At 36.6% G+C, this 13893-nt stretch overlaps 1 protein-coding gene across 3 annotated transcripts in view; it reads right to left on the bottom strand.

Moving 5' to 3' along the window:
• ATRNL1 (attractin like 1) overlaps window positions 1-13893 on the bottom strand; it is a 415015-nt gene that overhangs the window by 261527 nt on the left and 139595 nt on the right. For all 3 annotated transcript variants that reach the window (XM_057370287.1, XM_057370289.1, XM_057370290.1), the window contains exon 21: window positions 7083-7135. In XM_057370287.1, coding sequence (XP_057226270.1) covers window positions 7083-7135 — 53 coding nt within the window. The remainder of the gene's footprint in view (window positions 1-7082; window positions 7136-13893) is intronic.

Here is a 13893-nt window from a genome sequence, read left to right as displayed (position 1 = left end):
AGATTCCATTCACAAAATAAATCYACAAATCACTTCTWGGACTGCTTGGAGTAGATCCCAATGTTCCACTCACAAAGCAGRGACAAAGATTCATTCCAGATCCATCCCCTTCCTGCCCCAAGAACAATTCCTTCCACAGAGGTTGCTTTTGTCTGTTTATACCCACTCTCCTGTGAAGAGGATGACCAAGCTTTCCRTCCCTTGATTTTGCAAGATTATCACAAGGCGGCTAGACAAAAAAAAATAAAATTTGGCATAGTATTTAAAGAGATTTCTTTTAACAGTTTTAATTATGTTGGTAACATAATAGACTTTACAAAAAATTGGTTTATATTAGAACTTTGACTATATAGACTATTAGAACTTTCACTGAATAAGGCCAGAAAAGAAAGAAAAAAAAAGATACATTCCAATAATATGGAAAACAAACAGGTGGGATGAACTATCACACCGTGTCAATAGGTCTAACAACCTAAACTGCATTTTGATAACATAAATAAGGATGTGTTATCTAATCCTTTTGCTCTGAGGCAATATTGAGCTGATATTTAAAAAAAAAATCATTGGAAGATGTCAAAAATTATCTACATTTAAAAATCTGCCCTCTATGAAACAATCTTTCCAGTTATTACTACTGAAAAAAGTCAGAAAGAGAAGACATAAAATAACACCTCTGCAGAACTAAGTCTTTAGTCCAAAGACCAGATAGGAAAAAWTAATTAGACTTCTTAGTTTTTAGCAAGTAAGACAAATTTTAAATAAAGCAGATAAGATAAATAAGTGCTTGGGGACTTTTTCAGGCACCTCATACACTGCATAAAAATATGATTCAAAAATTTTAAATTCAAATACAAATTTGCTGTAAGAAATTGTATGGAGTATAGGTAAGGACTAGCATTATTCTTTACTTTTCCCTTTTTGAAATCCTGGTGTGTCAGCAGTAGTGGGGCTAATGCAGCTTCAGGACTGGACTGGAATTCTTACGAGGCTCTTCAGCCAGAAGCAAAATTTGCTTTTTTGTCCCCAGCTCCCTGCACAGATACCAGATATTATCTTGAGAGTTTTTACTGAATGTACATTTCATAGTTGCTCACCAATTTTGCACATGAAAGTATCATTCTTCATCTYTGTGAGTTGCTGACATACTGAGGGAATTGCTTATTGCTATCCTGTCTGTATTTATACCAAGGAAAGAAGCAATAGTTTTATAAGCTATAATGATTTTATGGCTCAGAGTTTAGAAAGGCATAGCAAAGCCATAAACCAATTATTCAGGTCAATCCCAAAAAAGTCATTGCAAAGTGTTTAGTAGATCACATATTTTTTCCTGTGGCTTACTATAAGTAGAAAAAGAGCAGCTAATAAAATTCAACCAATAAGAATGAAAAAAAAAAAAGGGAAACAAATCAACAAAAAACTATGGATATGGTTTTCATGCTGGTCATAATGCTGGAGCTTTTTATAAATAAACTGAAATTTGCCGTATTTTCTCTGGCTTTCTATTTCCTCCCWGTATATCCAGGAGGTCAAGTAGAAAACTCAAAGGTGCCAGTGTAATGTGTACACCTGACCCTAAGGATTCTGCAGATGGGCCCACCCCCTTCCATCCCTGCATGCTCCATCCCAGAGGAATTTGAGAGCAGCTGATCAGTCACTATGTGCAGCCATCCATCAACAACATTTCATAAAACACTGAGGTACCTGAAAAATTAGGAAGAGCTTGGTAAGGAAACACCTAGAAAACAGTTAAAATAAAATTTGTCCATTCTTTCAGCGTTTTTATGCACAGATTTTCGGGCCTCCTCTCTTTTAAAGGCTGTAAATCCAACGAATATCTGGATCAGAGGCATACGATCAATAAATAAGTTTTAATTCCATGAAAAGCTGCAAGTCATTCAGACCCTCCCTGTTCTAATTCTCTTCACAGATGACCCATCCCTCGTGACCTCTTAAGTTTTGGTTTCTCTAATCCTTCTCAAAGGTCAAGGTTCTAATCTCTAAAAGCAGGCCTGCTCTGCAGCATAAGAAAATCTATACACTGGATCTATAATGCTCATACATATATATATAAATAYAAATATATATCTATATTTGTAAAATGCAAAAATGCAAGCTTCACCCGATTTATCTTTGGGTTCACAGGTAGTCACAGGCTCACAAAGCTGCCTGTCCAGCCCAAAGTTGAGCACTAGATTAACTAAAATTGTTAGTTTATTGCAATTTTATTGTGTTGTGGGTACATTCTGGCTGTGCGTTGTGAGGAAATCTTCTGGAATGCCGGAAAGTTTCCCACTCTGAAGGGTGCTGTCCTGTAACTCACTACTGCTGCTTTGTTTTCATGTTTTAAAAGAGCAACCAGTCTGCAGGAGCAAATGAAGAAACAATTTTTTCTCCTCTCTTCATTGTTAATGGTAGTACCCAGAGATAATCAAAAACGCTTCTAAACAACGGGGGTTTTAAGCATAAAAGGAAATAAAAAATTGTGGTCTGTAAATCCATGTGCATTTTTTTCAACTTCATTGTCATAGCTAGGAATKTTCTTAGTGGACAAATGGGCAAATCTTGAGTGCTCAGCTCATGCAACTAGGCAGGCAAACAATGTGATTTACRCTCACAGGAATGATTTGTTGTAAGCTTTTATGCTTCTGCATGTAGTAGTACTAGAATCAGTTGTACTTCTTGTTTGATATGTTGCATTGGAACTCAAAATAATGTACATAAACCAGACATTTTGGACAGTTTTTGACCTTAGAAATATGGGTATCTAAGAGAGCTTTATTGTGGAAAGTACCACATCCTCTCAAAACAAATGATTGTTAGCAAGCCTATAATTCAAACCTTGTATTGTAACACATCATGATTTGTAAATTTAAACTTTCATTTTCTCCAGAACACTGGATTAACCATTTCTCATTTTATGATTTAAAGCTTTGTATCTATATATAACCCAAGCGAAGATCAYAGAAGTGGCATTTGTCCCAGTGATTCCTCCCAATCTGTCTGAAACCATCTGGTTTTCCTGCGTGTTCCCGTGCACCCAGGAGCTGTGATTCYGACAGCAATGTATTCCTGATGCTGATGTGTGAAGAACTAATGCAGCCATTTGGATGCACACTTTGCTGTCGAGGTGTCACTGCCATACATCACGCTGGCCCAGACACCAAGGAGCAAGAACAACAGCCACTACAAATGCATCACAACAAAATGTTATATTTATGGTTTGTGTACATGCATAAGTCAGCTGCACAACCATCTCTGGCCTCCACTCAGCATTCATTTATGTGGAKTGAATCAGCTTCTGATCGTTCACAGCAAGCCTGGATCCCAACAGAAGGGCCTAGGGATACTGAGCCTCCCTACCAGAAATAGAGACAATCCAGAAGCAGCTTTAACTTCAGTTAACAAGGACATTTACATGAGCAAACAAAACTGTACCTTCTAAAATCACAAAGTTTTCTTTTGCATTAATATTGTTTTTATTATGCATAAGAAATCTTTCGTAAGATCTCCTCCGATATCCGCACACTCAACACTTCAGCTCAAGAAATCCTTCCTCTCATGAAGTTCCTGAGCTGCAAATTGTTGGATGTAAAGACAGAATTACCACTGCATATTTGTCTATTTGATACACTTTTCCCCTGGTATTCAGGTTCAGCCCTCCTGACAACAGGGTGCTAGAGCAGACAGATCATCGTGCAGCTGCTCACACATCCTTATAAGTTCAGTGTTTTTCTAATTTCAGTATCTAGGAGGCTTGTTCTCATTCTCTCATACTCAAACAAATCATGCTTTTTCAATAACACAATTCAGTCATGAAGAATGAAATTAAAATAGTTTTTTAAAAGCCATATACGATGATTTTCACACAATCTGGAYAAGACACTACTGCATGCCCCATTAAACATTTCTTACTCTATTTCTAATAAGTTTCAGTAACTTAAAGCAGAAAAATTACTGTCCAGTGCTGCCATGTTTGGAAATGCCATATGAGAATGAAATCTGATGTTTAAGGCACTGTTCCTCTGATCTCTGGGATTTGACAGCTTTGTGCTCTCTGTTTATCCTTTTGGCACAGTAACTGTATTTAGATTAAGTCCTTGCARTGTTTCAGCGTGTTAACTCCTATATAAATCTCATTCTTTCCCATCATGCCAGAGCCATCTGTAATCTTCCAGTGTTTGTGTCTGTGCTTAGACCACTTCTTCAATCACAACATGATCCATGCACAGCATTAATATTCTGTTTACTCTCCTATATCATTAYGAAAGGGAACAAATAAGGAACAGARTAAATCACCCAGTGCTCYCCCAATGGCAAACTCTATTTTATTTACTCTCTTAAACAGTCTRTTGATGTCMATATCAGTACCTACATCAGCACCAGAGAGTTCCCTCTTCATTGATGATGGCATTGACAGGGAAGAGGGAGCAGAGGACTGGGCAAGAACTAGGTAAGCTGGGCAGGGAGCTGAGGAGATGAAATCAGCTGAACTTTTATAGGGCAGTGATTATTCACAATATCACAAGCTGCAGAAAGTTCCTCTAAGGCAACAAGAGCTCCTCAATCCACATTCTGCTGCTAAAGAGAAATCAAGGTCATCTGGTATCACACAAAAGTGATCCAGACGCTCAGAACTGAATCCTAAGATTTTGCTTTAGAAAAGCATCCCAATTTAGGGCAGTATCTACACAAGCGAAAAAAAAGGCAAAATTTAAATGCTTAAAACTGGTTATTTTGAAGATGGCTAAACTAAGGCACATGACTAAAAGCTTTCTAAAGAAGATCCTAACCATACAGCAAATATTATCACTAGCATTCACTGATTTTGATTCTAAGTAGTACAAACAGATGTGCCTAGAATTTTTATTTATCCCAGTCTTATGCTGCTCGTAAGTATATACAATTTATTTCTCCTCCCTCCTGAGCAATAATATTCATGTTTTGTAAAAAAATAAGAGTCTTCACTTCAATGAAAAGCAAAGTGACATTACAAGTATCTAAAGAGAAAGTTTCTTAATGAGGACTGAAATAAGCAGAGAAAAAATACCATCCAAATGCATCTCTTGTACAAAATTGAGACATGGTGTGGCCATATTCTAGAACCCTTACATAAGACAGTTTCTACTTGAGCAGCTTTTCATGATGCATGTATTTTTAATACATGATTTAGCAGGAAATGGACTGTGCTGGTAAGAAATTGTCAATGAAATCTTAGGTCAGTCAGTTACCCACAAATTAACAGGTTATTTCCCATTATGATGCATCATCCACCAAATACAAGAAATAGAAAATTCCATTTTCTTTTATTAATGCAGGCTCCTTATTACTACAAAYAAAATAACTCTGAAAATTGTTTATATATGATATTTTAAATTACTCRAAGTATTAAAAGAAAATTTATCATTTCAAAACAACAAGATCTTTAAAATATTTTTGAAATCTGACAGAAGACAAATAACAGTAGTGAGTTAAAGGTGAAAGGGCATCTTGAATATAGTACAATTTGTCTCCAACATGATTTATAGACCCAGCCTGAAACATGATAGCAAAAAAATAAGGTTTTTCATGGAGGTGCCTGAGGTCTACAAATCTCATTACTGTCATTTCTTTTCAATCTCGTAAATTTAATAATGTTTATTTTTAAAGGACAAAACAAACGTTGACACACATATCCAAAATAGCTTCTATAGCACTACCTCCAAAGTATTAATTTCTCATGTACTAATTAGCTCACTTTAAACCTAAAAAACCTAATTATTTATTTATTATATCGATACAAAAATTTACTCTTTTAAACACTGGTATTTCTGTTTTAAAATAAGAAGTATTTCTTATGCAAAAAAAAAAACCCAACAAATGGAAGTGAATTTATTGATCAAGAGTATGTTTAGAGCAGAGGTTTAGGGAGTATTTTCAACTTGGTCTACAGTATTTATAATTTATGTCCCACCKTAAAGTATTGCATTTGAAGTTAAGTTGTTTCTCTCAGAGAAAAAAAGAATCAAAACAACCCACAGCAACTTCCTTTAATAGCWGGCAAGAGGAATAAATGTTTTGGGCCTAGAGATATGTCAACATYTGTAATATAATAAGTAATGTACTATTTTGTTCTGTAAAACATACCTTGCAGATGCAAACCATTTAAGGTAGGAAAGACAGATTAGCAGAGAAAATACACATTCCTTTATTAGGTAAATGATGCCTTAAAGAGACTCTAAAATAAAGCTTTTGTGCATGTTATAAAATGAAATGCTAGGAAACAAGGTCAGAAATCAGAATAGATGTCATAAGTGTGTTCAGACATATGTCTTTATGAATAAATTCAAGTTTGAAGTAGRGGTGATGTTAGAAACAAGAGACAAATGGATCCAATTGTCTGACACGGAGCAGGTACATGCAAAATTCACAAAAGTTAAAACAGTGTTCTCCAATATCCCATCTGTTTTTATGATGATTAAAATTACCATTTAACTCGATATTGGCATAGTAAAATTGGCACAGCTCACTGAGGGATTTCTGCACATGGGTAATAAGCATTCTCATCCCTTCAGGTCCTTCACTATGACTATCAAAACTGCAATGCTTTAAAGTCAATTTGCCAGAGGCACCTTTTCTACAACATTAAGAACATGGAGACAACACACAGCCTCCTTTTATGATTCTGGAGAGCAGCTGTGTCTCATGTCCCTGCAAGGCAGACTGGCTAAACCACTCCGAATTCCCAGGGAACAGTGCTGTTTATACTTATTTGCATTTCTCCACCACAAATTTTGTCTTTAAAGCATTGACACAATTACTATTCCTTTCATTCACATATGATGAGATACAGAAAATAACCCCATGGCCTGGTCAACCCCTCTAAGATAGGTGTAAGGAATCAAGTTTTAGTAGAATTTAATTTGTGTTCTGGTGGACAAGGTAAGAGAAGCCCAGCAGGGCATTTTATTTTTTCAGTCAAAATATCAATGTGCTCAATTTTGAAATATCTCCAGAAATTTACTTTGTTTTTTGAAGGAAGTGAAATTATCATATAATATGTAATCAACATTTCAGTAYGTAGCATTAAAAATACAAGTACTCACAGTAGCATGTTCCCCTAAGTGGATTTCCAAGATACCTATTTTCAGAGTCACAGCTGCAGGGGAAAAAAAAAAGACAAAACCAAACATTCCCATTAAATATGGTATAGCTTTAACAAAAACACAGCTAGAATATTTATTCAAATAGCATTAGTTTCAGCACMAGCAACACAGATACATGCAAATAAAAAGAATTTCATATAGTTCTTAATGAGYGTGTGCTACTTTCTGGAGACACCTCTCTGTTCTTATATAAGAAACTCAAATGAAGAACTTCAGTCACCTGCCCAAAATCGGTGCCTGCTGTAGGACTTAGGGCAGAATTTCTGGTCTCTCTGCACTAAAGTGCAAAGGAGAGCCAGGCAGCCACCCCAAACAATCTCCTAATCCCTGCCCCCTCAAACCTGAGTCCCTCTCCTGGTTTTGATCTGGCCCACCCCAAGCTAACAGCTGAGCACCCATGAGAGGGATAACTGACTGCAGAAAGTGTCCCCAAGGATGTTCCCCTCTAACATGCACAGTCCTGAAACAGAACTGACTCTTCAAATTAAAACAAAAAGAACACAGTAACAACAACAGGGGAAAAAAGAACCAAACACCCAAAGCAAACATAAACTCTCAAAGCATCCCTAAGAATCAAATRATTATCAGATTTCCACAGCACCAGAGAGGGGATCCAAGCTGTGCTGTTTGTTCTAGAGAGGCTTCTCCTAATCTGTGCAGCTGCAACCAGGCCATGGGAACTGGCTCTGGAGCCAGGAATTGCCCCTGGAGCCAGGAATTGTAGCCATAGCTGCAGCACAGCAGCCTCTCAGCTACTCAACTTCCATGAACTTCAGAGTTCATTGCTCTTCTTCACTGACCACCCAGGGCACCAGGTGAAATTTAAACTGAATTAAACCATGTACTGATGCTGCTGACAAGATGCTACATGATAAGGGCTGGAAAAACAGCTTTCTTATTGGTAAGATACATAGCTATTTTCAGAGAGATGAAATATCCCACAGAAATTCACAATGATCAAATTCAGTTATATAACGTTACTCTAAAAATGCAAAATACCTTAATAGGTTTTCACAGGAGTCTCCAGCAAGATCATGGTTTTCTTTTAAATATACAGAAAGATCCACGAAACAAAGAGAAAGCTAATCAYTGCCTATTAAATTTCATATAAATATTTTCCCAGAGGTAATCTGAATCATTTGATACCTTGGACTACCTTTCCATTACTTTATTCTAACAAACTTAATTTGGAAGGACATAGTTTTGCTGTTATTTTATTTGTGAATAATATAAAAAATACCTTCTAACTTGGATGTCATATCATTTAACAAGTCTCAGACTTCAAAATAATGTTTGTATTTCTGCTGGTTTCCTCAACAGTTTCTAACTGGTGATTCCTAACATAYTCATTTTTATTAAAAAATAAGCAGAGAATCTCCTTGACCCTTTGTTACAATACCATAAAGAAAATATTCAGCAGTAACAATAAAATAAAAAAGAAGAAAAAAGACGTTCTGCACTCTGCCCTTGTGCACTCCTGGTCCCACATTAGCATGAGAACTCTTTGCAGGGTCAACTATACAGAAATTCAACACTTTTAAAATATAATAATTTAATTAATAAATCTTCGAGAAAACAAAACCCCCCCATGCTTCAGGAACACAATTCGTGCTCTCGTTCACAAAGACACTCTGGCCTTACAATCCTTTCCACAGAATTTATAAGAGAGTCTGATCCTGAAGTAACTCTCTTTTATGTATTGAAAAAGAAAATCTCCCAAATAATAACATTGTGCTACCTGAAACAGTATTTTCTAAATATCTTGTCTAAAATGGGTCTTTAGGTTTCGATTTCTGAAAGAGAGCTAAGGGAAAAACATAATTTAGAGAGTTTAAGAGAATTTCCTTTTCTYGTATGCAAAATGGACACATAAAAGGCACAGTATATCATGTGGCAAATGATAATAACTTGTTAGAGGTCATGGCAAGAATGTTTTTTCTCTTGCCTCAAATACTAAATAGTATATTAAATATAGGCAGTATTCATAATATGCTGTGTTGTTATATCTGTTTAAAAAAACATTAAAAATTAATCTGTATTTAGAGTCAGAGGATGAAGACAAGAAACTTCCCCTGCCGCCCACTGCTCATGGCGCTAACCTGTGTATGACATGGAAGAGCAGATSCAACTCCCATTACCAGTAAAGAGTACAAGTTTTCATGGGGATAAAATAAACAAATCCCACTGTGAACTCTTGCTCAGTCACAGCACCCACCTGTGGTGCTTTGGCCCTGAAACTAAAAGTTCTTAAAAAAAAAAAAAAAAAAAAAACCAAAAAAAAAAAAAAAAAAAAAAAAACCACTTGAAAATCTTAATGAGAAAAGACAGCTATTTCCATACAGCTTCTCTTCTTCATACAGCTGTCCTTCTAATCAGATACAAACATCTCCTGTGGATCAATAAGTATCAGAACCCAAGTATTTCCAGTATCACATTTACCTTTCCGGCATTTCTGTTTCAATAAAAATATACATAAAATCCTAATAAACATCTGATATCTCATAGGTTTCACTACTTAGAAGAATATACAAAAGAATGGTTAACACAAAAATTACTAGGTACTAAATATTTTGCAACATTCAAGTATTCATAGGTATTCATTCGAATCCATATAATTACCAATTCCCTGACAATTACAKAAGTGACCTTCAAATATCTTGAAAGGAAAATGTCAACGCAATTTTACAGCCATTTCAGTTGTTTCAGCATTGTGTATGAATCAATGATAAAATATTCATAATAAAAAAAGAATAGTGATTTACACCACAGCCAAGTATCTTGATATATTATTGTATTTATGTGATACTCTGTGTTGGGAGCCTCATGGAAGCACTCAAGGAGGAAGTGATTTAGGGCAAGGTATGTGTGCCCTACTGGTCCTGGAGAGCTCCATGGCAGCCTGTGCTTGGACTGGTGAGTGTTATCCCAGAGAACTTCCCAGATTTTCAGGAAGAGACAMGGCTCAGCCTGAGCACAGGATAAAAGAAACACAGGATGGGATGTGAGGGAGGAGGAACCTCTCCATGGACAGCACCTGGAGAGCAGAGGGAAAATCCCTGCTGGGCCCATCCAGTGCTGCAGGCACACAGGAGTCCCAGTAACCAAAGGGATCTGAGATTTACCCGTTTTCTCTGTTCTTTTTATGCCACCTCATTAAAACAGCTGGTTTATTAGGCCATTTGTTGGCAGGCCTTTCACRCAGAACACTTTCATAATGTACATCAGGAATAACATAAGGTGGAGTTCTTACTAGTTAGGGAAGTTTTTTTTTAATTTAAATGGAAGATAGTGCTTAAACACTTGGTTTTCAGTGGAAGGAAAAAATGAAACTAATAGGATTAAGAATATATCTGAAATTATTCACACAAGCATGTATGCTGGGTTCCTATTAAATTTAGTTTCGTCTTTTATTCCTCTCCTATTTTATTAGCATACATATTGCCCCGCATTAGTCACTGATTATGGTTCCAATTACAAAATTTCCTATTCCCCAAATTGTTTCCTTATGAGCTTTACTCATTGTGGTAATTTCTGTACCTTTTCCAAAAGCCAGCACACATTTGACCATATGTGAAGCATAATATATGCCTCATATCTGAGAAATGGGAGCTACAYTCATTATTTTATGTGCCATAGGGCTATGATCATTTGCTTTAAGTGGCCATAATGAATGAGCAGTTCCACTCTGGCAGGACTCCAAAGACACAGCTCCCATTTACAAGGACAAATGGAGGAAGGCTCCTATTAGRTTACTACAAGTTCTATGGTTTGTTCCAATACAGAAGTATTCAATTCATCAAGCTCACTGACCTTTGGATGGCCTGCTATTAGCACTTATTTCCCAACCTCTCTCTCAATTATCCTTTCAAAACGGAACCATTTTCTTTCCCTTTTTTTTAATCTCCCCAGATTTTCTGGAAGTTCAAAAYAGAAATTATTGACAAATGCATTAAAAAATAATTTTTCCTCATGTTTCTGACCAAGTGAATGATCATTTCATGCTTTCTCTCTATATACAATAAATGTATGTAAATGAGCACATATTTACAGAAAGATTGCCAGATTTGGGTTTTTTGTTTTTTTTTTTAATGAATGAAAGGCTTCTTTGTAAGACAGAGTTTACAAACAACCTTTTGTTGTAGCTTAGCAACRTGTAAGGTCTTGTGCTCTGCATCTTGCAGACTTAAGACAGCAAAGGAACTGACAGCARGGAAATATATACATGCCTAATTTTATTGTTCTGCATGTCCCTTAAGGACAGGCATACCTTCAAGCTTCTCACCTGAGGAAAACTGTCAATAAAACACCAGCCCAGATGGACAGCTTTCTAGACAAGTGATTTGATCACATGGAAACCTTCCTACAACAGCTGGTTCAACCTTTGATGGTGAAGGCAGAATTTTCTGCAGTTCTGCTGCTGCCACTAACTGGTAAATATTTCCTTCCAATTAAAAGTGAAGCAGAAAAAAGAGGAACAGAGGAAAACTAATCTAAGTACAACTGGAATTTCCTTTAATTGAGCTTGTTTTTAATACCAAATTCTCAGGGAAGGCCGGTCTAACAGACAATATTATTCAACTGGTTCCCTGCTGAACAGTTTTATCTTTAAATATTTTAAAGATAATTTATCAAGTTCTGGCCCAGGCCAAAGCTTGTCAATTATACAGCTATAGTACATTATATAATATAGATATTTATGACCCTTACTCATATTTTGTCCTTCAAATTAACAGACCACATCCACAGCATCTGGGGAAGAGCTGYCACCTGTCTGATCTACAGCTGGTCACCAACAGGTCTGGGATTTCACCCAGGYTCCCAGCATTGTGTCTACAAGAGGTTCCAAATAAATTAACACTAATGGTCTGCTTTAGCTGAGTGTCCCTGGTCCCTGAGGGATGCCTTGCCYCAGCTTTTGGAGGAGTCAGAACAGCTTCCAAGACTGCAGCTCAACTCTGCCCTGGCCTTTACTCTTTGTGCTGTTCCCTTTCTAACCACTGCTCTTGCTGCTGCTGTTCTCCATCACYGATTCCTGCTTCTGATCCCTTTGTCCCCAGTTCCCACTCAACAGGCTCCTGGTTTTATTCTACTTCCCTGGTTTCACAGTGGTATGATGCTATGGGGGCTTYGAACAATGGAATACTATTCAACTTAACAAAATCTGGTTATTTGGGACATCTTGTATCTGGAAGTTCTGTGTTTGTAAGGCTAAACCTAAGACTTCTCTAGTCCCTTGGAAAGTCCTGTGGCCTCATAAATGGGACTRTAAAGAACTACTCCATACTAGTATATATTACACTACAACCTGAGAACTCAAAATATGTCCCTGCTATTGACTGCAGCTTTTGCACATAATTATGAGACAGCTGATGAACACTTAGTTCAGATTCACACACAGATTTTTATGCTGCCTGTTGGTTATCTCTTCTTTAAAGTCATGCAAGATATCCATCTCTTACAGTACATTTCCAGCTGATATATGTGCTTAACAATATAGAGTCAATAGACATAACTGGCTGTAACTCCCAATGTTTTGGAAGTGATGCCACAAAACCTACAGATTTTGAGCTCAAGAGTGGTGAGTCATGSGTAAAAGCAATAAGCCAAGAACAGCTGAGGATGGTAACTGGTSCAGAGGAGTGAGTGACTGATCCTTGAAACCCCAACTCACTCTTACATGGGTCAAGACTTAGGTCTTGACTTYGGCCCTCTTGGCTTCTGTACCTCTGACTCAGAAATGCCAAAGTACAACCACATCTTCTGACCACCCACATCAGACATGGTCAGCAGCAGGGAAAGTGAGTGACCTCAAAACCAGCAGCTACAACACACCAGCCAGTGCCATGCTTTAGGAGTTCAAGCATTTGTGAAAGATTTGGAAATAGTACCAGCCTTTCACAAAAGGGCTAAGAKTTASATGCAATAGTTGAGCTCAGATGACATAATTAATGAAAAATWGSTATYGTTAGCAATGTTAATGAYTGCTTCTTGAGTTTCAGAGAATGGWATTAATTACCAATTATTATTGTATTTTTATCCTGTGATATAATCTTTATTTTGCTTATGTGAAATATGTGAAATATACAAATTTATAATCTATAAATGCAAATTTATCCCTCTTACAGATWAAGGTCTACTTCTTGACAGTATTGACATTGTGCTCTGTACCACATTGTCCCAGTGCTATCCATTAATACTGCAGAATGTGAACAGACCTCACAGATCTTTGGTTCTAATGTAAAAATTGGACACTTTCACTTCTCACACTGCCAAGATCTTTCCAGTCATGAGTAACTTCCCATATAAAGAATTATCAGCCTACCTCTTAAGATAATGATAACCCAAAAGGGTAAAAGGTACTACGATTTATGTTTCCAGTTAGAACWTTTTAATAATGTGGGGAAATGATTTATTTGTTTTTTTCTTGTAAGTGCATATAACGATGTCTTGAGACAATGTTTTTTCTGCAGATTAATTTGTCTCCTCCTCATATAATTCATGAAAAAGGCCTAGGCCAGCAATACTTTTTTTTTTTTTTTTTTTTTTTAATCTAGGCTGATCTCACCAAAAGAAAAAAGTGAAACATTCTAGCTTCTTAAGCAAGTTTTCCATTTCCAGACCCCTCATGCTGTTCAAATCCTTCCTCCCTCCAAGGTAAAGAATAATTAATATTATAGAGCTCTTACATGCTCTTTGAAGTAATTATATTTCAAATCACAAAATCTATTGTACTCCAGAACAGAAAAAGCTT

Source organism: Malurus melanocephalus, unplaced genomic scaffold (genome assembly GCF_030028575.1).
Source record: "Malurus melanocephalus ecotype Western Australia unplaced genomic scaffold, MMel_1.1 scaffold_122, whole genome shotgun sequence".
Classification (NCBI taxonomy): Eukaryota; Metazoa; Chordata; class Aves; order Passeriformes; family Maluridae; genus Malurus; species Malurus melanocephalus.
The sequence above is the reverse complement of the archived record's forward strand: the minus strand, read 5'-3'. Positions and strand labels throughout refer to the sequence as shown.